Source organism: Metopolophium dirhodum, chromosome 4 (genome assembly GCF_019925205.1).
Source record: "Metopolophium dirhodum isolate CAU chromosome 4, ASM1992520v1, whole genome shotgun sequence".
Taxonomy (NCBI): Eukaryota; Metazoa; Arthropoda; class Insecta; order Hemiptera; family Aphididae; genus Metopolophium; species Metopolophium dirhodum.
The window spans coordinates 1,263,697-1,284,707 of NC_083563.1; the positions used below are offsets into that span (position 1 = coordinate 1,263,697).

General features: G+C 33.7%; 1 protein-coding gene across 1 annotated transcript; it reads left to right on the top strand.

Annotated features, from left to right (window-relative positions):
• The first annotated feature begins 9,864 nt into the window (after nucleotides 1–9,864).
• Nucleotides 9,865–12,003, top strand: LOC132942689 (uncharacterized). The gene is made up of 2 exons (XM_061011294.1): nucleotides 9,865–11,157; nucleotides 11,428–12,003. The coding sequence occupies exons 1-2, from the start codon at nucleotides 9,865–9,867 to the stop codon at nucleotides 12,001–12,003; spliced, it is 1,869 nt and encodes a 622-aa protein (XP_060867277.1).
• Nucleotides 12,004–21,011: the final 9,008 nt, after the last annotated feature.

Consider the following 21,011-nt stretch of genomic DNA (forward strand, 5'->3'; position numbering starts at 1 on the left):
ACGGTCCCCCGCCGGCTGCTCTCGTACGAGATAGATCGGTGGGTTTCGTCTAACCGCGACAGTGAGCGTTGGATTCGACCCAGGCAAATTCCTCCCCTTCTACTAAGACGCTACATGTATATACATATATGATATATGTATGTACGTTATATATGTATATAAATATGCTCATTTCTCATTATCTTGTATGTGACTGACGATTCGCATATAATATGATATGGTCCTCTTAAATATTACTCACGAAATAACGTGATTGTCGATTCACAATAACGCTATTGCAAGCAATTGACCCCCTTCATCATCTTAGGCGTGTATTTAGGTATTCGGGAATTGATATATCATTATTGGTACCTATACAAATACATATCATTATTTATTTATTTATTTATTTATTTATTTGTATAATAATCGGGTAAAGACCCTTTTGTGTAAACAATACAGTACAGGTTTAACATTTAAGTATTTTACAATTAATAATAAACGTCTCGATTTAAAACAATAATAATAATAATAAGCCGACAATATAAAATAATAATAAGTATCAAGAATACAACATAATTTAACATTTAAGTATTTTACAATTAACAATAAACGACTCGATTTAAAACAATAATAATAATAATTAGACAAGTTTAAATAATGAAACCTTAATAATAATACAATAGGAGATAACTCTAAATCAATACCTAATAGTATAATGATAGAATATTACTTAATTTACAACATCGTTTAAGACTAAATATACATTTCTTTTGAAAACATTACGTGACATGAAGAAGAAATCAACATGATCAACAACAAGATTTTCTAGTTTCAATGCTCTTGGAAAGTAAGAAGTGGAGCTGTAATTATTATTATAAAATGGAACATGAAATAAGTTTGATTTTCTTAAACAGTGATTCGCTGTATTAAATGCTATCATTGAGAGCAAATCTGGGGAAGAAATGTGACCATTTAATAAATCATATATAAACATAATATCAGCAACCTTTCTTCTTACTTCACAAGATATAAAGCTTAACTCACTCATTCGCATACTGTATGAGTTCTTTGAAATAAGTGATGTTATTTCTTATTCCTTACAATTTCTATTATTCATTATATCTCTCTGTTAACTATCTATGCTCATTATTTGATATCCGTTTACTCCTACGTATATCATCTGTTACAATATTATGTATGTTAGTATTAATGTGTTAATTGTGTTAATTTATACAGCTCGACTGTTCTACCGCCACGTATTGTAAATGTGTTGAACATCAACCACATTCGAACACGCAATCGAATATTCAATCCATCCGAAGAAACAATGCACGATAGGCTAGTGGCTAGTCGGATGTACTGTTGAAGCCTCTGTCCGGTTGCGACCCTCTGTCAATGTTGAGAACGGTGCATACTGCACTCAGAGAACAAGACGAACTCAGAACTACGTATCCGACGCACAGATCACCGAGGACAGCAATGTCACGAGTCACTGTGCGTGTAAACGTAAAAGAAAATTCGGTCCCGGGACGTATCACAATCGATCGAGTTAGATCCGTTCAACAACTATAATATTAGAGTCGATATATTGTAGCTGCCGGTCAGGTCATAATATTATGATACAATCTTCGGCTTCCGTAATATTATTAATGAAATATTATTGAATGAATAATTAATAATATTATATGTTATATTATAATAATCGTGTAAATATCTTGACACCTATAACTATAATAATATTACACATTCATGTTTGAATCTATGTTTATGCTTGTATTTATACTAGTTTAGCCGTACTGGCCCGTACTGGTCCACCGAGAATTTTCCCGGTGCGCCCCATGATGAATTGATAAATAAGCGGCCCTCTCCCCCTTTTTAATATCATTATAGTATTTAATAATATTATAAGTAATATCATATACTCTGACTCTGTTTACTGACTCTGCCTCTGACACAATAGTGACACGCGAAAGGTCATTTTCGAAACTAAAATTCTTAAAAACACGATTAAGGACCAAAATTTTACTAGACAATCATTATTCTTAATGCACTGTGAACTAGACATTATAGTAAAGCAAGTAGATGGAGATCAAATCATAAATGCTCTGTGTTTGAAAGTCTGATCAGCAAATTAACGCAACGTCTACTCACATAGTCAAGTTGTTTGTGTACTTTTTTTAAAGTATTTAAAAAATAAACTTTTACGGTTTATGTTTTTGTATAAAACATAAATAAAATAAGTGCATAATTTATTTTCTTAGCTATTTTACTATGAAACATATTATTTTGATTGGTATTTTGTTAAAAATCGCAGAATAAATCATGAACTGTGTTTAACATATTCGGCGGTAGTTTTTAAATAAAGCAATAAAACAATGGTGTTTTTTTTTTTTCATATCTCGTTTACAAAATTTATACCAGAAGGAGTTGCCTTCGATTTCAACATATAGTACCTTATCTTTTTTGCTATTGAAAACCGTCAAAGCCCAAAAGTAACAGTTACATTAATAAGTGTGTGGTGTGTCCCCTAAAATCAGATGTATTTTAAGCACTGTAGTTAGGTACGTACTACTTTATATTAAATGCATTATAATATGACATAAATGTATATAATATAATAAACACGTAATAAAAAGGTGGGTAAGTGGATGTTGCTCTGCTGTACGGTAGATTTCAAGTGGGTCACTGTATAATAGATGGTATTAAATTTGAATTCAATATATTCAATATAATATAACCATTGTATGTGAAAAACGATTCTGAGCTGTGACGGTTTGTCAGTATGGATATTTTATATTATATTTAAATTGTTATTACTAATTATTAGTAATACAGTTGCCGGTAAGTTGAATTAATATTATAAAATTACAAAAAAAATAACTAAACACGTTATTCTTGGTTATTTAATATGTAATTCCCTCTGTATTATAGCATAATAATACACAGGATTTATAATATGTACGTAATCAACCACACCCAACACCATTGACATCCTGCCGTCTGTATACACTTTCATCTTATTTACAGTTATTACGTCTTATTCTCCATTTAAAAAAAAGTAAATTTACAGTACACCGTGCTATAAAGTCATATTTTAATATTTATTATTATATTGCTATGGTATATTATTTAATTATTATTACATTATTTCATTGCTTACAAGAGTGACCGGAAAAATGACCCAAGACAATGGTGTAGCTAATTAGCCTACACAGGACGCCGTGTTATGATAATTTTATTTCTGAAATAATACCATTTTTTTCAATATTTATACAGAAACATTTTTAGAAAAGTTTACTGCTTCCGGGCATATTTAATTTAAGAACAATACAAAATAAAATGTAAAAATATTACTATGACAGAAGTAAGATCGAATTTTCTATTATGACGATCTACGACTAGATGGCCGAGCACACATAATAAATATTTAGAATACATTAGTTAAACCATAGTAAGCATTTCTGAACAACTATATAAAAAAGCCTACAGAAGAAATATGAACAATATCATAGTCATGTGAATATAATATATAATTTTTATTTATAATTTATATATATATTTATGTATAATGCATAGTATCTATTCATAGTAAATATTAACGGGAGGCGTTTACCATTTATTGTAAATATGATAATGGGATACGATTCTTGGAATAGACCGGCCTTTATGAGTACCTAGAAAAAATATTTTGTCGAACAAAAGTCCTCAAAACTGTGATATTAATATTGGAACAAATTATTATGGAAAAAAAGGTAGTGATCCGTTTTATATAATGTAATGATTGGAAACATCACAATAATAATTATTATGACTATTTCATAATATCTTGGTAATATCGTAATGGGGATTTATTCCTAGAAATCTGATTAGTTTAAATAAAGATCGTGCGTACTAGACGTGACCCAATCCGCCGTTTGTAGTAGTGGTGGGGGAAAAAACCGTAGACGTCGTCACCGTCCTTAGGTGGCAGCACATTACGGATGAAAAATTAAATTTGACAACAAAAAACATGCCTAAGAAACATGACAAATACAAAGGTTTAGAGTGATTTTAGAGAAAAATACCAAATTATCAAAATTAAAGAACACAACATTATCTAGGGCATCACATATCGTTTGTAGATTAAACAACTGAAACGATAGGCATTTAAGATTAAAAAATTAAAATTTTTGACAACATAAAAAAATCGTATTTATATATGTCATTTGCTATATAATATTGTGTTCTTTAATTTTGATATTAGATTGTACTACGCTAAGTATATAACTTTCGGAATAAAATCTATTTTTTGAAAACATGTTTTTATACCGAAATATAGCTGCGCTGACATCCTCTTAATATAAAATATCCTAAGCCGACAGACCGTCTCAGCTCTTAATCGAGTCAAAACATTTAATACCTATGACCAATATTAAATGTTAAAATTAAATAATTTATAATATAATACCTATATTTACAGCCTACATAATATATTATTGTATAATTATTAATTACTAATTATATTATACAGGAGATGTACGGTTAGGTTAGGTTAAACATGAAAAAGTAACACAAGGGTACTCGAAAGTTGCTGTTAGTAGAAGTTTAAAAAAAAGTTGTGCGTAAATCCACAATAGTAGATTATGGACGTCTAAAGTTAGAAGGGTGGGAAAATTATTTTGAGTGGTAAATTCATAACATTTTTTTCTTTTTTATATCTGAAAGATAAATAACTGTATCTAACAATAATGGTGTTTAAAAAAATTAATGGGCTCGAAATGTTTCTAATGCTTCGGGCCGACGAGAAAGATAAACAAACTATAGCTGGCTAGTAGGTAATACACGTCGTCTGGGAGATTTTCCCGAAGATCGGTCCCTGCGTTGAAATATTAATTGTATTTAGCTCAATACCAATTCTCAATAATCCGAACGTGCACGTACAAATTATCTTCACCAGAAAAATAAAATATGGGAACTAACTATTACAACATCGCTACGCGGCAAACGTCATATTACTCGAAACCTTAGAAGACATCGCAGTCAACAAAATGGAAGGCACTTACGCTTTCGAAAGCGACGAATACCTCGTGCGTCTAGTGACTTTTCTTCTGTCTGCCATTGATTCGGTCGCACTACTGCAAGTGGCGACGATCAGACCCCGGCGTCGGATGGAGAAAATCCGATTCTTGGAGGCGCAGATGGGAAGGAGTGTGACGAAAACGTCGAGGTGTTTCGAAAATTTTGGAAGTAGAAGAGGACCATTTCGTTTTGCAGGCGAACATTTGTGCGTCGTCGTCGTGTGGGGACGCGCCGTCCTCGGAGTCGGGGCCTGTCGATCCCACTCCGACTCCCGAGGGCGGACTGCTCGACGACGTTTTGCGACCAGACGACGTGTTGGATGATGAGAACATCGAGCCGGCCAGAGGTAAGGAATAGCTTTGGTGAGTTGTTCAGAAGGCTGGATACCCGGCGGCAGCACACCCGGAAACTGCGATCCACTTCGTCGTACGAGGTGGAAAGGCGTCAGACGCTTTTTCCGTGGTCTGTGCTGGCGCCGATGAGAAGCCGTCCGCAGCACGCCCCTGGGCTGAAGACGACGGACAGGATGACGGCAGCGGGATGGAGGGGAGGATGCGAGAAAGAGCACGGACGGTGCGCGGCGGTAAGTCACCCGCGCACGTACTCCGACCACCAGCGGCGCGACGGGTTTCGCTGGCGTAGCGCACTCGGTCGTCGTTGACGCGCGAGACCCTCTGGCGGCTCGGCGAGCGCCCGGCTGCAGTTACGGTCACGCGGAGCGGCGGCGACGGAAGACGGCGACGACACGGCGGCTATGTAGTAGAGGTACCGGCGCGGGCAACGATTCCGCCCCGACGGTACACCGACTCGGTACGACGGCGATGGTGACTCGGTACTACGGCAGTGGCGGAGACTTCGGCACGGGGTGAGTGGTATGGAGATTTGTGTGCTAGGAACACGGGGACGTCAGCGGCGCTAGACTCGTGGAAACTTAACTGTTTTACAGGGTCTGGCGGTGCGCGACTTCGCCGCGGCGGCGGAACGAAGACGCGGCCGAAGGGAAAACGCCAGGGCGAAAATTGCCGAGAGTCAAGGATCGCGCTGTGGTCCGCTGACTTTCGCATTTTCGCCCAGTGGTAATCCCACATCGGCCGTTTCGCTCGTCCCCACCGGTTCCGCAGCACAAAATCTCTCTTCACTTGCTCCGCGTCTTGGTCTTCGCCGTCCGTCGGCCGAGTCGTCGCGCCGTCGACCGTCGACGCGCACGACATCGCGCATTATCCGCCGTCCGTTTCCGTCAACCGTATTCGCTCCCATGGCCGTCGTGGTCTGGCCTCGCCGGCTGGGCAAGGTCGTCAAGCGGCCGAGTAAACGCTCCAGCGAAACTCGTCAACCCACGGGACAGGTCGGAGAACGTGCAGAGGTGACCAGTGGCCAGCAACACTGCATTTCGGCACCAATCGCCATCTCGCATTCTCCCCCCCTTGTTTATTGTGTCTATCCTGTCCGTCGTATTTTTTTTTTCTTTAAATTTTATTAAATTATTTCAAATTATTAAATTGTTCAGATATTATTTTTTTTTTTTTATTATTATCATAAACGCATATTATTGTGTAAACTATTTTATTTATATTTTTTTTTAGCCAATGTGCTATTTTTTTTCAAAATTGTTCATACATTTTTTTACTTTTTTTGGTTCATATGTAATAAACATATTTTGATGTGAACAAAACAAATTTCTTTTTTTTTCGTTTTTTCGAGTGTATAATCAATTGTTACAGATTTAACGATTAAAAAAATCGTTAAAATATTATTTTAAATAAAAGAACTCGTTAGTCGATTATGCGAAGTAATGACCGAGGACCTGGAGTATAAACGCTATATACACTAAAGGTGACGAAAATTGCTGAATAAATCATATAATACCTAACGCATTACACCGACGGATACGACATAAACGACCAAAACCAATACAAGAATTGTAAATAATAATTATATTATATGTATTATGTAGAACGTGCAAACGCCAATATAGTCGAATAGTTAGAACAAAATAATATTTAAAAAAATTCAAAATTGAATTTTACATAGGTAAAATAATAGTATAATTTGTATATAATGTAATAGAGCTGCATGTCGAAAAATAATATTGTTTGAAAACTTTCCAGTTTAGGTTTAAACCATTAAACCCTTAGGCGTGCGTACGTACTGCATTCCCTGCACCTGACAATTTATTTTGGATTTAGTGGGCTGGTAGATATTTATTTGAAAGGTATACATAGAGTGAATAATTTTAAACACATTGAGCTTTTAAATAAACTAACTCTTCGAGCGTCGCTGGGGGTGAACCCCCAAACCCCCCGGTGTTGGCCCTGAGGGTTGTCGATGTCGGAAGCTGCAGCGGTCTTGTGGTCCGGTCGTCGGTCTCGAGCTAGACGGTTAGTGGGTGATAAGGAGGTCTGATGATAAGGAACTGTGATAAGGTCAGGACCTCTGCGGTTCGACGTGGTAGCTCGGGCAGACCATCTGGACGGCCGAGTCACGGCGTAGCAGACAAAGTCATTGACAGAGGCTTTTCGAAAACGCCGCTGGAAATTCGAAATTCCGTAAAAAAATCATATAGCCGCCGCTTTTTTTTTGGTGTCTAGCAGGTCAGTCACCTCAGTTATCGGAGTAGGGAATCGTCGGATAGCGGACAATGTGGGATGGCCGGGTCACGACAACAGGTATGCGATTGACTGCGTCAAATCGCGGAAAGCGTTCATTACTGTCACCGAAAATGCAAATTTAAGTAATAAATTCCGTGAAAAAAAATTCAAATTATTTCGGGCGTCCATGCAAATCATATAGCTACCGTATTTTTTGGGTGTCCAGCAGATAAGTCACCTCAGTTATTCGGGTAGGCAATCCGACTTCGTCAGATAGCGGACAATGTGCGACGGCCAGGTCACGTCGTCAGGTATGCAATCCGACTGCGTCGAATCGCGGACAGCGTTCATTTTTGTCACCAAAAACCCAAAATTAAGTTATAAATTACGTGAAAAAAATTCATAACATTTCGAGCGCATATATTCAAGCCTGTATATAGTGATAGTCACACTACGGCGGCGATCTCCTCGATGTCAATCGGCCCGGGACTCGTCGATGTCAAAGTACCTACGGCCGCGCGCAGCCTATACATTTAGCCGGCAACGTGAATACAACCCGAACGGGATTGTTTTACGCCGCAGCCGGGAGACCACCCATCCGGGAAACGCGATTTTTATAATAAATTATACCTAGTCGGAATTGGAGCGCCAAACGGGTCCCTATTTTATATAGGTGGAGGATGGAAAATTTTACTTTTTATAATAAATTAATTTTGGTATCGAAACTTTATACGCTTTTATAGCTAACTGTATACGTTTGTAAGTACAATTTCTACTATCGTGACTCGGCGTGGCGCAGTGGCTGAAATCAATCACGCGACGTGATTAAGAGTAAGCAACGGCCACTGCTATTAGTTCTCGGATGGGTGACCATCTGGGTTCGTTGTGCGCAAAAACCTTGTCACACATACACGTGTTCCTAACCGACCGTACCAATAGTCCCAACCCTACCAACCTTACAGGCTAATGATCTCAGTCGTCGAAGCCTTAAAATCTAATAAAATAAATTAAATAATTTCTTCTAAAATTATCAAATACATTTACATACACTTCACTTAAAGGAAAATACATACAATCTTCCGACTCGGGACTCCACGTAGGAGGGAACCCGCCTAACCGTCAGTACGATAGGCGTCGACAGCGCTCCCAGACCCCAGTGTTAATCTGTCTTCCCAATACCATGAAATAAGATAGTTCATGCCAATACTAAATACACACGGCGTGTTATCATAGAATAGATTAAGGGGGCTCCAGCGTATCTTGTTTTAAGAGGACGCCCATAGAGTATTACTCTATGAGGACGCCACACTGAAATTTATCGTCTCCGTCTTACAAGTGCATAACATAGTATATTTGCAAATTTATACTCAGCAGAATGTCAGGCTCCGTTAATGTTCTACATAATATAGGTACTGGTATATAATGTACGTTTTCTGTTATTCAGATACTCGGCATTAGCAAAACAGTATTTGAACTTCCGGTAAACAGTGAACTACGTAATTCTTAAAATAGTATTATTCTCTTGTTACAATTTCTTTAATATATTTTTTAAGTATTTTGAATACTTTTTAACAGTATTTTTAACAAAGTTTAAATATACTTGTATTAAAAAAAATTAAAATACCATAAAGTCCGTTTTATTAATTTTATATGGTTTCTGTTTCTGAAATTTTTTAAGAAAACTGAAAATCTAATAACTTTAAAATAGTTTCATATTAATAGTTAATACCACTTTTTATTTAATTTTTTTCATTAAAATTTAATCAATTAGTTGAAATATATATCTGAATGCAGAATGAAATATGTGAACATGTATTTATCTTTAAATAGTCAGACATGTTATAGTAATTGTTAAAATTTATGGTAAGTAGTAACATAATAGGTAGGTACTTATACTGATATAGTGATATGTACAATTGTAAGAATTTATGTTCATAAAGTATTAGATTAATCGTGCGGATACCTTAGTCCGTTTATATAATTGCGGGTTTTCTGGGGATTGTTCGTTATCGGTTGATAAGATCGAGAGCGACCGATCGCCGCCCGTGCCAGACCAGTTTTACATTTTATATATATTTTGTTTGTCATGTGTGTATCATTCCCTTACAGTTTTCAGAAGTGGGATTATGGATCGCACGTGTGATAATTTTTTTTTTACTTATGAATGTTTATGTTAATTTGAATGTTTAATTATTAATTTTGAAAGTACAATAAGTTGATTTAATAAATACGGGAAATGCCGAATACCAATAATACCGTCGGTATGACTACCCATTCCCGCGCGAATGAACCTAAGAATGATGGCGAACAGGATGAAGGAAATTTGAACGTCATGGGTACTGCACAACAGAACGAAAATGCACAAAGTGCTGTGCGACTAACCGAGAAAAATTCGCAGCACGATATATTCGCCAATGGAGGGACACTAGGTGAACGAAATAATTCGGAAAAAACTTCGCAAAATGGATCGAACGTCGAGAGCGTGAATGCAGTCGATACGAACGCTATGCTCAATACGCTGATGGTGCAAAATAATATGCTCATGGAGTTATTAAAATTGCAACAGAATAAACCACTCAACGACATAACCATTGCTCCGGATTTAAATAAGTCGATACCGGTTTTCAATGGTCTTAACACTGGTTATCAAGCGTTAGACTGGTTGAGGACTGTGAATGGAGTTGCCAATTTACATCGGTGGCCCGATAATTTTAAGTTACAATCCGTACGAGCAAACTTAGACGGTGCAGCCCGACATTGGTATGCGTCACGCGACATCGAAAACTGGCCGGATTTCGAAAGACAATTTCACAAAACATTTGTTGGTACCGTTATGACCGGTGACCGGTGGAAAAAAATGTCCCGTCGTGTTCAAGTTCGAAATAAAAACATCCACGAGTACTTCCACGAAAAAGTACATCTTTGTAAGATGGTTGGAATGTCTTTCCATGAAATGAAGATACAGATATTAGAAGGCTTATATTCTAAAGATTTGTGTGTTTACTTATTAAGTCGTAATCACAGAGACGAAGACGAATTGTTAAGCGACGTAGTCGAATATGGACGCTTGGATGCGTCACGTTCGAGTCGCATTCGTCATACAATTATCGACGCTAAGGAAAAGGACACGTACAAAACAGGTGTAACGCGATCAACTGTTGTAGCTACACCGAAGAAAGATCAGACAAAAACTGTAACAACCGGAACACTAACTACGCGCTCGTGTTATAATTGTGGCTCGATAGACCACATTTCGCCGCAATGTCCAAAGCCGAGAAGGGAGAAGGGCGCGTGCTACGAATGCGCGGCGACAGATCATCAAATAGGAACCTGCCCTACACGTAAGAAACGATTCGGTGATGACGGAAAATCGAGGTCGGCTGGGCTGATGAATATTGACGTGGAGGGCGACAGTGGGCCAACAGACGAGTACCCGATGCCGTATGAAGTTCGGTGCGAATACAATGTACCAGTGGAGGGAGAGGAGTGTCATGTCAGATTCAACGCGGTGGTCGACACAGGAAGTCCGGTAAGCTTACTTAAACGCGATTTTGTTCCGAATAATAATTTTGTACTTAAATCCGCGGACGGTTGTAATTTTTCGGGAATTAATGGCGCGAAAGTCGAGGTATTAGGTATTTTTGAAACAAAAGTATTGGTAAATAATAATATGATGAATGTTACGTTTTATATTGTATCAAACAATACTATGAGTGCAAGTGCGATTTTGGGTAGAGACCTTTTAACAAAACCGGGATATAAAGTCGAGTTTATAAATAATGAGGTAAACATAATTAAGGTGAACGAGAATGAGACCGTGAAAGAGACAGTCGATAATTGGAACGAAATATTATGTATTGATTTTAACTCAGACGTAAACGTGTGTACAGATACGGTGAACGTAAATCCCGATTTAGACTGTGATGTAAATGATAAATTTATTAAAATTTATAACGTTGAATACCTAGCGCGAATAAATGTAGAACCACATAGTGATAATAATTGCAATTTTGAAATAGTGTTGAAACACGAACAACCTATATCTTTTAGGTCGAGAAGGTTGTCGTATAGCGAGCAAGGTAGTTTACGTAATATTATCGACGAATTGTTATCCGAAAACATAATAAGACCAAGTAATAGCCCCTATAGTAGTCCGATTGTATTAGTGAAAAAAAAAAATAAAAGTTTCAGGCTGTGTGTTGATTATCGAGAGATTAACAAAATTACGGTTAAAGATAATTTTCCGGCGCCTTTAATAGATGATCAATTAGACCGTTTAAAAGGGAAAAACATATTTACTTCGTTAGATTTGAAAAATGGTTTTCATCATGTACGCATGAACGAAGCTTCTATTCCATATACGTCATTTGCCTAACCTAACGATATGGCCCACGTAGGTTTGCTAAAAGTTATTGAGAACATATCTCGCGTGTATTGGTTTCCCGATATGAAGAATAAAGTACGACGTTATTTAGATAATTGTTTAAAATGTATTGAGTTCTCTAGACCTAGTGGTAAAAAAGAAGGTTTTCTTTTCAGTATTCCGAAAGGTGATAAACCATTTGTTATCTTACACATAGACCATTTAGGCCCGTTAGAGAAAACCAGTTATAAAAATAAAATCATTTTAGTGGTAGTCGATGCGTTCAGTAAATTCATACGCCTTTACCCGTGCCGTACGACCAAAACCGATGAAGTGATTAAACATTTGCGTAGTTATTTCCAAACTTACTCCAAACCTCGTCAGATAGTTAGTGATCGGGGTACGTCTTTTACGGCCACTGATTTTAAGGAGTTTTTAAAAAACGAATCAGTAAAACTGACGTTAGTTGCAACAGGCACGCCTAGAGCCAACGGTCAAGTAGAGATAGTGAATAAGTCTTTAGTACCAATGCTGGATAAGTTAACGGAGTTAACGAGTAGGTGGGATCGAGTGTTACATAAGGTAGAATTCGCTATCAATAACACGGCGCACAGCCCCACAGGCCAAAGCCCTAGCATGTTATTGTTTGGTGTACACCAGGTAGGTGAAATTAACGACGAGATACGGAGAATATTAGAAAATAATGTGACCGATAACCCGCGCGAAATGGAGGTTCTGAGAACTAAGGCAGCGGAACGGATAATTAAGTCACAGAAATCGAATGAAATACAGTATAATTCAAAACGTAAGGAACCGACGATTTACAAGGAAAACGACTATGTAATGATAAAAAACGTAGATGTGACATTAGGACACAATAAAAAGTTAATACCGAAATTCCGGGGACCTTACGTAATAAGGAAAGTGCTAGACCGGGATAGATACATAGTAAGTGATATAGAGGGGTTCCAATTAACTCAGCGTCCGTACGAAGGTATCGTTGGACCGGACCGCATGAAAATGTGGATCCGTTTTTAAAAAAAAGTTATTTATTATTATGCTGCTAAATAGGTGCATTTGGTTATTATTATTAGTATTATTATTATTATTTTTTTTTTTGTTTCTTTTCATTCACCACAAGTATAGATGTCAATCGATTTATTATTATGATTATTTTGCTTATTTTCTATTTACATGTAAACTTTATATTATATGAGTTTATCTATAAAATATGTAATATTCATTGATGTATGTTTAATGTAACTTCAATATTGTATAATGTTCCGCGATACGCCGCATAAGCGTTACATAGTACTATGTTTATTTATTTATTTTTTTTATTTTTGTTACTTTTCATATGTTTTCCCTCATAGTTATGTGGTACGAGGTTAAGAAAAAACGAGGTCATAAAAAACGAGGTCATAAAAAACATACAATTTTCAAAAAAAAATCAAAAAGCTTTTTCAATGTTTTTATTGAGGATATCACGTAAATTATTGTTTTAATTATTGTTTTTTTTGTTTTTTTTTTGTTTTATAGTTTTTTTTGGTATAACTTTTTAAGTAAAAAATGCGGGAATTTTCGAATTAGACTTTTGTATTCAGTGCTTTAAAACACACATTTTGGGGGAAAATAATCGAAAAAATCGCGTGAGAACTAAACTCCATTTGTTCCTTATGAAACCCGTATTACAGAAAATTTAAAAAACTGAAGTTTCTAAAATATGAACACGACTAAAGTGTAACTTATTTATATATTTACGGAGAAAAGAAACTCCATTAACAAAATGTCTTAAAATAAATTATTCTAAACAAAAATTAACGTTTCAAAAAACTTGCCATGTGTATTCCTTATGATTTTAAACGGCATCAAATATTTCAATGTCGTCTTATATGTATGTAGCGCAATTATTCGTACCTATAAAATATTATTAATTTATTTTTATTTTAGTCATTAAACAAAATTTGATAGTGTTTTAGTATATGTTTTACAAATCTGTGAGATGACTATGTGATAATGAGTAGAAAAAATGTTTTAAATGCTTTTCAAATAGAATAATAACAATAAAAAAAAAAAATTAGTTCACAAAATACAATTAATGTACCCCAAAATAAATAAATACACAATATAGACATGCGCAGTACATAAATAATACCGTCTAAAAGAGTTTATACATAGGTATAGGTACTAGACATTTTTTATCGGGATCGAAACTACTTAAAACACTAACATAATTAAATTAAAAACAAAAGTGCATATTATTTTTGTATACCACCTACTCTGACTTACACAGTTGAGTAGTTGACACTTCTTGACTCCTGCAGAGGAGTGTCTCTTGACAGTTCACACGATATGTATAATTATAAGTACAATATTTTACATAAGTGTAACAATTAAAATCGAATACTCTTCATGTATCCATATCTACAGAGTTGGTATACTATAAAATGTAATTAAAGATGATTTTTAATGTACCTATCGTTATTGTTTTAGGTTAAATATTATCTCTACAATAATAACGGATAAACTATATTATTACATTAAGCACATTTGAATTGGTTTAACAAATATTATGATAGGTACGCGACCAAATCCGTTCTGTTCACGCTCAAACGCAATAAACAGAATACAGTTCATACATTACCATACCTATAGGTAGCTAGTGTTATGGATTTTACGCACAACACAAAATAAACGTACGCACCAATTTAAGATTAAAATAATTAATGTATTTTTTATTAAAATTGGAAGTAAAAATCTTAAGTATAGCAACAAACTGTTAATCGAACACTCGTAATTCTACGACTGACTGACTCCCTGTGTGTTGTCGTGACGGTGCTCCGTCTCACATAAAAAACCCTTATTCAGCGGTTCCCACGGTAGCAGCGTCTTACGACACACACTCTGCATTATGATTGTCTATATATGTTGTTAGCATATATAGATATATAAAAAATAAAATATGTGCTAATCAGGGGTTCTTAACACTAGGTATATACAATATTATAACTGCACCTAACCGTGCGTTTAAATTAGCTAGGTACCGTAATAAATATAACACGAGGAAGACGATTCGTATACGTATGGGTACATACGTTAAATAATAATAACATATTATACCATATAATATAACGAGTAGGTATTTATTCTCACGCTAATGCCTAATATTATTCTCATCAAGATTCGCGCAAGTCATAATAAGTCGTCCTATTTACTCATATTCACTTTTATAAGACAAGATTCTGAATTGTAAACGCTTGGAATTACATTAATTCCACTCATACTTCCTACTGAATTTAAAAATATAACACACGAGTTTCTTATAGCCGGTCATAATGCGATGAGATATGTTTCGACTTGAGTATATTATTATATGCGCACACTGTCGCACTGTTCTATATAGTATATTTACTATTCGCTATTTAATATTCGTATTTTAGATTCATTAAAAATACCGAATAATACTGTCGAGTTTTGATATCTAGAATCTCAAGGGTAATAAAAACAAATATAACTCAGGTATGTATATGTATTTTTCGAGTTATATATCTCAAATAAACACTTAAAGATGCAAGAAAAAAATTTGAGTTCTCGGTCAAGTCTAGACTTGACTTTATTATGTAGAATGTAGGTAGCAGTGGAGCGACTATAGGGTATTTTAGCCCAAAAGAAAAAATATATCTAATGCCCTAAAATTAATACATATACCTACCTAACTTATAGACTTATAAGACAAGTAGTTTTTTTTAATATTTTTTGCCTCCAAACTGAGAGGGACAAATAAAAAAAAAGAGGGCGCTCTTCCGAAACTGTTTCATATTTATATTATAAAATATCTATTGTCTTAAATTATTTATTATTAAGTCCTAATTTCCAAAAAAAAAATTGACTTACGGTATATAGTATCGTATCCCCCCCCCCCCCCCCCCCTTGGAAATGTATTAAAGACGTTTTCGTCTGTAACTGTAATAACACTATAAAATATAATTAAATTAAATTTGCAGTGCACAAATACTAAGTAACACGTTATAATTTTATTCGAAAAAGCATTAAATAGGTTTGAACAAAGTTATTGATAATTTCAAATGTATTTTTTTAATCAACATGAATAAAAATTGTTTGGTTATTATTTGTCTAGCACGTGTGTGTGTGTCGTCGCCGCTAGGTGATAATTCGGTTACCGGCCGGTATCTCATCGCTATCCACTATAAATGCAAGGCAACCGTGTACACCATTTGTATATACCTGGGTACATGACTATGGCGAACCAGGTTATGCGTTGCGTGTTGCACTACCACGTTGACATTGTGAACGCCCCAATAGGTACACCGCGTTAAACAGAGGTTCACCAGGGTAATACTACGCTATACGGTGCACCGTTGTGGTACGTATATACCTTGGTAGCACGATTATACCGCCCTGGTGCGATTCGCTCATACATTTTACTATATTACTTTGAAAACATATTATTCATCGATCATTGTGTAAACGGATCGAATATAATTAATCTTCTTCTAAAATATAAACATCACTAAATAGTGGGAAAATATTAAACATTGTGATTTCCATATATTCGGTATTCCTACAACATAAAGGGTGATTCTTTTATAATGTACATTATTTGAAAAATTATATGTGTAATATTAATGTATTAATTTAAAAAAAATATTTTTGGATATATCCAAAGTAGAATATTTGCGAATCTGATTATAAGAACAATTTTGATATTAAAAACAATTATCTAAGTCAAGTAGTGTATTTTTTAGAATTTTTTAAATATCAATATTTTTTTTGATTAAACGAATTTGGAACCTAATAACTTTTTTAAAAATATTTGTTTTAGAAATTTGCTGACATATTTCTTAAATTATTTACTTATCATATAATTTTAACAATTTTTGTCATACGTTTAATAGCATAATTATTTTTTGTTTTCGTCAAGTCTTTCTGATACACCTTGTGTAGGTAATACCTGCTAGGTATCTATCAAGTTTTCACCAGCTTCTTATAACTATATTTATTTTTTATTTATTTATTTATAATTAGTTTAACGGACCTAAGTCCTTTATAATAATACATTCAATGAACATTTAAAAAAAAGAAATAAAAATAGATACATAATTATGACAAATTATTTAATTGAAAAAAATACATAGAAAAATAGCATAGCATTGTATTTAAAATAATAACGAGTAGTTGAAAAAAAGTCTAATGAATCTAATGAGGAGGAGATGTTATTAGCTATATTTAACGCGACGAGAAAAATGAATCAGCACCAGATTTTTTTAGATAGTAGGGAATAATTAATAATTCTTTACTTCTAGAAAATATAATGGTACGCGAATGCCTACAATTTATGTAATTATTTTCTGTTTGTAAAAGCATTATACACCTACTACATGGTGTTGAGGTGTGTCAACGTCAAAGACGAAAATGTACGAGGTCAGATTTAAATTGAAAAAAATAGTTGTTAAATCTGTAGGCATTATGTTTTTAAACAAGTAACATTATTGTAACAACTTATTAGGGATAATCATAATATGATATTTTAGTTACATATAATATTGTATATTATTTATAACCTTATAATAAGTTTATTAATTTAGGTATTAAAAGTTTAGAGTTTAGACGTAACTTTAATCTTTATTTTTAGTACATATTAGTACATAAATTATAGTAAAAAATCAAGTCTCCTTTCTTTGGGTGGCCAGTTCATCAGTAACATTAGCAATATTTATTTCTAGTCTTATTTTTTAAACTAATTAAGTGTAAATTACACATCATACAAATCGACAGGGCTCGTAAGTTCATGCCCTAAAAAATGCCTAAATAAGCATGTATTAATACACTAAAAATTGACAAAATATGCATTGAAATATGCCTTTATATGCACTTTTAAAATGCTTAGCTAAAAAAATATGCTTAGCTAAATTATTTATTTACTTATATTTTAATTTTTTATGTCACAATTAAAAAAAATAGATTTTAAATACATTATAAACGATCACGTATTTTTTTGTCGAATGTTGATTCTTTCATAAGTAGTATTTCCGTAAAAAATGCATATTGATATAATGATGCATTAAATACAACTTAGCAAGATTTATATGCAAATACATGAATTTACAAGCCCAGCAAACCGATGTGGTACACCAATTTTTCTTAGTCTGCAATTCGATCATGGAAAACGAGTGACTAGCTCAAAAATGATGTGACACCTCGATTCGTATGAGAATTTTGCAAAAAATACAACTTGAGTATTTATTTTTATATTTAAGATAATGTTCTAAAAATAATAGTTGAATAAATCTAGATTTTAAACATAGAAAAAATCAGAATGAGGTCATCACAAGGGCCCCCAAAAAAATATTGCCCAGGGCCCAAAAATACGTAGTGCCGTCAATGTTTTTAGACAATTATTAACGTTAATTACATATATAGTTTTAAATATATTATTATAATCAGCAGCTTATTGTAATCGCCAATTTGTTAAATTTAGTTTAAAATATATAACATATAATTTGTATAATCACGGATTTCATAATACGTAGGTTATTGAAAAAAATTGGACCAATACATAGATAAGAAGATTAAGTGGCGTACTACATTTGTTTAAAACTGATATAATGAAGTTTACATTTTGATTACATTTTTTAATTCTTACACTACTTGATTAAAAACTTTAAAAGTCATTTAAACTGTATAAACGTAAACAAACATTTTGGTAAACAGAATACTGTTTATTTAGGAATAGACTTTTGTAAAGAAAACTAAATATTGATATCACTAAATTTAAAACAAAATCCACGTTAATTGATTACCTACTAATATACTTACTTTAAATCTAAACAATGTTGGTTTTTAAATAACATTCACTTTTGTTACAATGTTATGTTCATATAAAATATATTAGTATTCTATTTTGTTTTTTAAACTATTAATCAGTATAAACTATCGTTTTTACAATTATTATTATTATGTATAAGCTCTATGTCGTAAATAAAAATTGATATTATACTGGCTATAAATATTATTATTATAATTATAATAGGAAACTGGCGAATATATTGTTTTTTTTTGGATGACGACAAACACTTTGTAAAAGTTTAATCGAATAAAATTAGTTTATTTATATTATAATACATATATGTCGACAGTGAATTGTTTTAAGAATTGTATCGAATACGTTTTTAAGTTTTTTAACTTTGGTTTTTATATTATAGTGTTTAAATTAAATTGAAGTAAAGTAAAGTAACGTTCTCAATAAATTTGATTTTTTCCACGACTTAAAATTGCTGACGACATAGAACTTAGCGCGCTAAATTTCACGCGTGAAGTCAACCAATATTAAGATGTACCTGCAGCTGGTCGAAGTTATGCTAATGGAATGGTTGTAGTTAAATTCTATTTTATTTGAGTTAATATTACTTTATGTAGTAAAAATTAGTTATAGAACGATAAGTGCACTTAGGATTGATTCGATAATCCAGATTTATTAAAAACCAGTTTTTAGTGAAATAATTCACCGGTGGAAGCCCCGGCGAGTCGTTATATTATTATGTTTAAAATGTGTACGAGATTAAATTTTTTTCAAAACCCAAATCCTAAGACCACCTATGGTTACTGTAATAAATAATAGAACTCATAAGCATTACTAAACAAAAAATATTTTTAATACAATTCAAAACGTTCAAAAAATAACTATTTTACCAAGCAAAACTGTGCACCTAAATAAATACACAGTACATAAATAATACCGTCTAAAAAAAAGTTTATATAATTTATACATACTTATATATACTAGTCACTTTTTATTGGGTGGGAAACACAATGAAATTAAAAAAAAAAGTGCGAAATCGAATACTACTCAAGCATCCATATCTACGGAGTTGGTACACTATAAATATTAATAAAATATGATTTTTAATGTACCTTTATTATTATTATTTTAGGTTAAATGTTATTTCTACAAATAACGGATAAACTATATTATTAATTAAGTACATTTGAAGTGGTTTAACAAATATTAAGATTTACCTAACGACGTTTAATCGTGACCAAAGACGTAGGTATCTACTTTTCGTATTTTTGTGTTTAGAATAATAGATGTTTATCTTCAAAACAAGAAAATATCCACATTAATTAATTTTAGTATTAAAAAAAAAATAACATACATTCCTATACTTATATGAAAATAAAATAAAAATTAGATAATCAGTTATTTATTTATTAATTATTTCTACTTATATGAGAGCGAATAATGCCAAAAGCGAAAGAAAAATTGACATACTTCTAGAAGTCCGATTTCAATTTCTATAACTAATTTGAATTCAATAACTTCTTTTATATATTTTGTAGAAAATATATTTTCGATATTTTGTAAAGTTTTCAAGTACAGTTGCAAATTAATTTACTTAATTTCTCAAAATGAACTTGTACTTTAAAGGTTCAAGAGGTAAAAAAAATGAAAATCCATTAATAAATTCCACATTAAATATTATATAATAAACATAACATACATTCTTACTTATATTTCACCACCACTTATGTAAATTTAAAAACATTTTTCTTGTTTTTTTTAATTTTACAGAATTTTAGGTGGGTTACGTATCTACTATCAAACAAATATTCAAAGATATCAAAGACAAGCAAAAGTCCGAAGCTGTGTCTTTTTCTGTGTCCTTCAGTCAAACCTAATCGGACATTGAACGATAGTGTGCGAAGATCGCTCTACGTAACAGGTAAGACAAAGCTGAATAATATTACAACCAGACATTAGTTTGGCCACTTTGGCCACCATCGCGGGCCAAATGGAAACTGGAATTCTGACCGCTTCGACCCCATCAACCTCCGTAGTTCAGAGACTATGATCCGGCCGACAAAGGATCTGACAGGCTTTCCGCCGAGCGGTATCCGACCGCTGTCCACTGGGTGTGAGGCAATCGTGTACACCATTGTAAGCCGGGTACACAAATATATGGCGAACCAGGTCATACGTTACGTGGTGCACCACCAGGTTA

Bases quoted from the DNA above. Each gene is read 5' to 3' on its own strand.
- LOC132942689 (XM_061011294.1), top strand. From the start codon at position 9,865: ATGCCGAATACCAATAATACCGTCGGTATGACTACCCATTCCCGCGCG. The intron at 11,158-11,427 runs GTAAGCTTACTT...AACATAATTAAG, and splicing joins TGGTCGACACAGGAAGTCCG to GTGAACGAGAATGAGACCGT.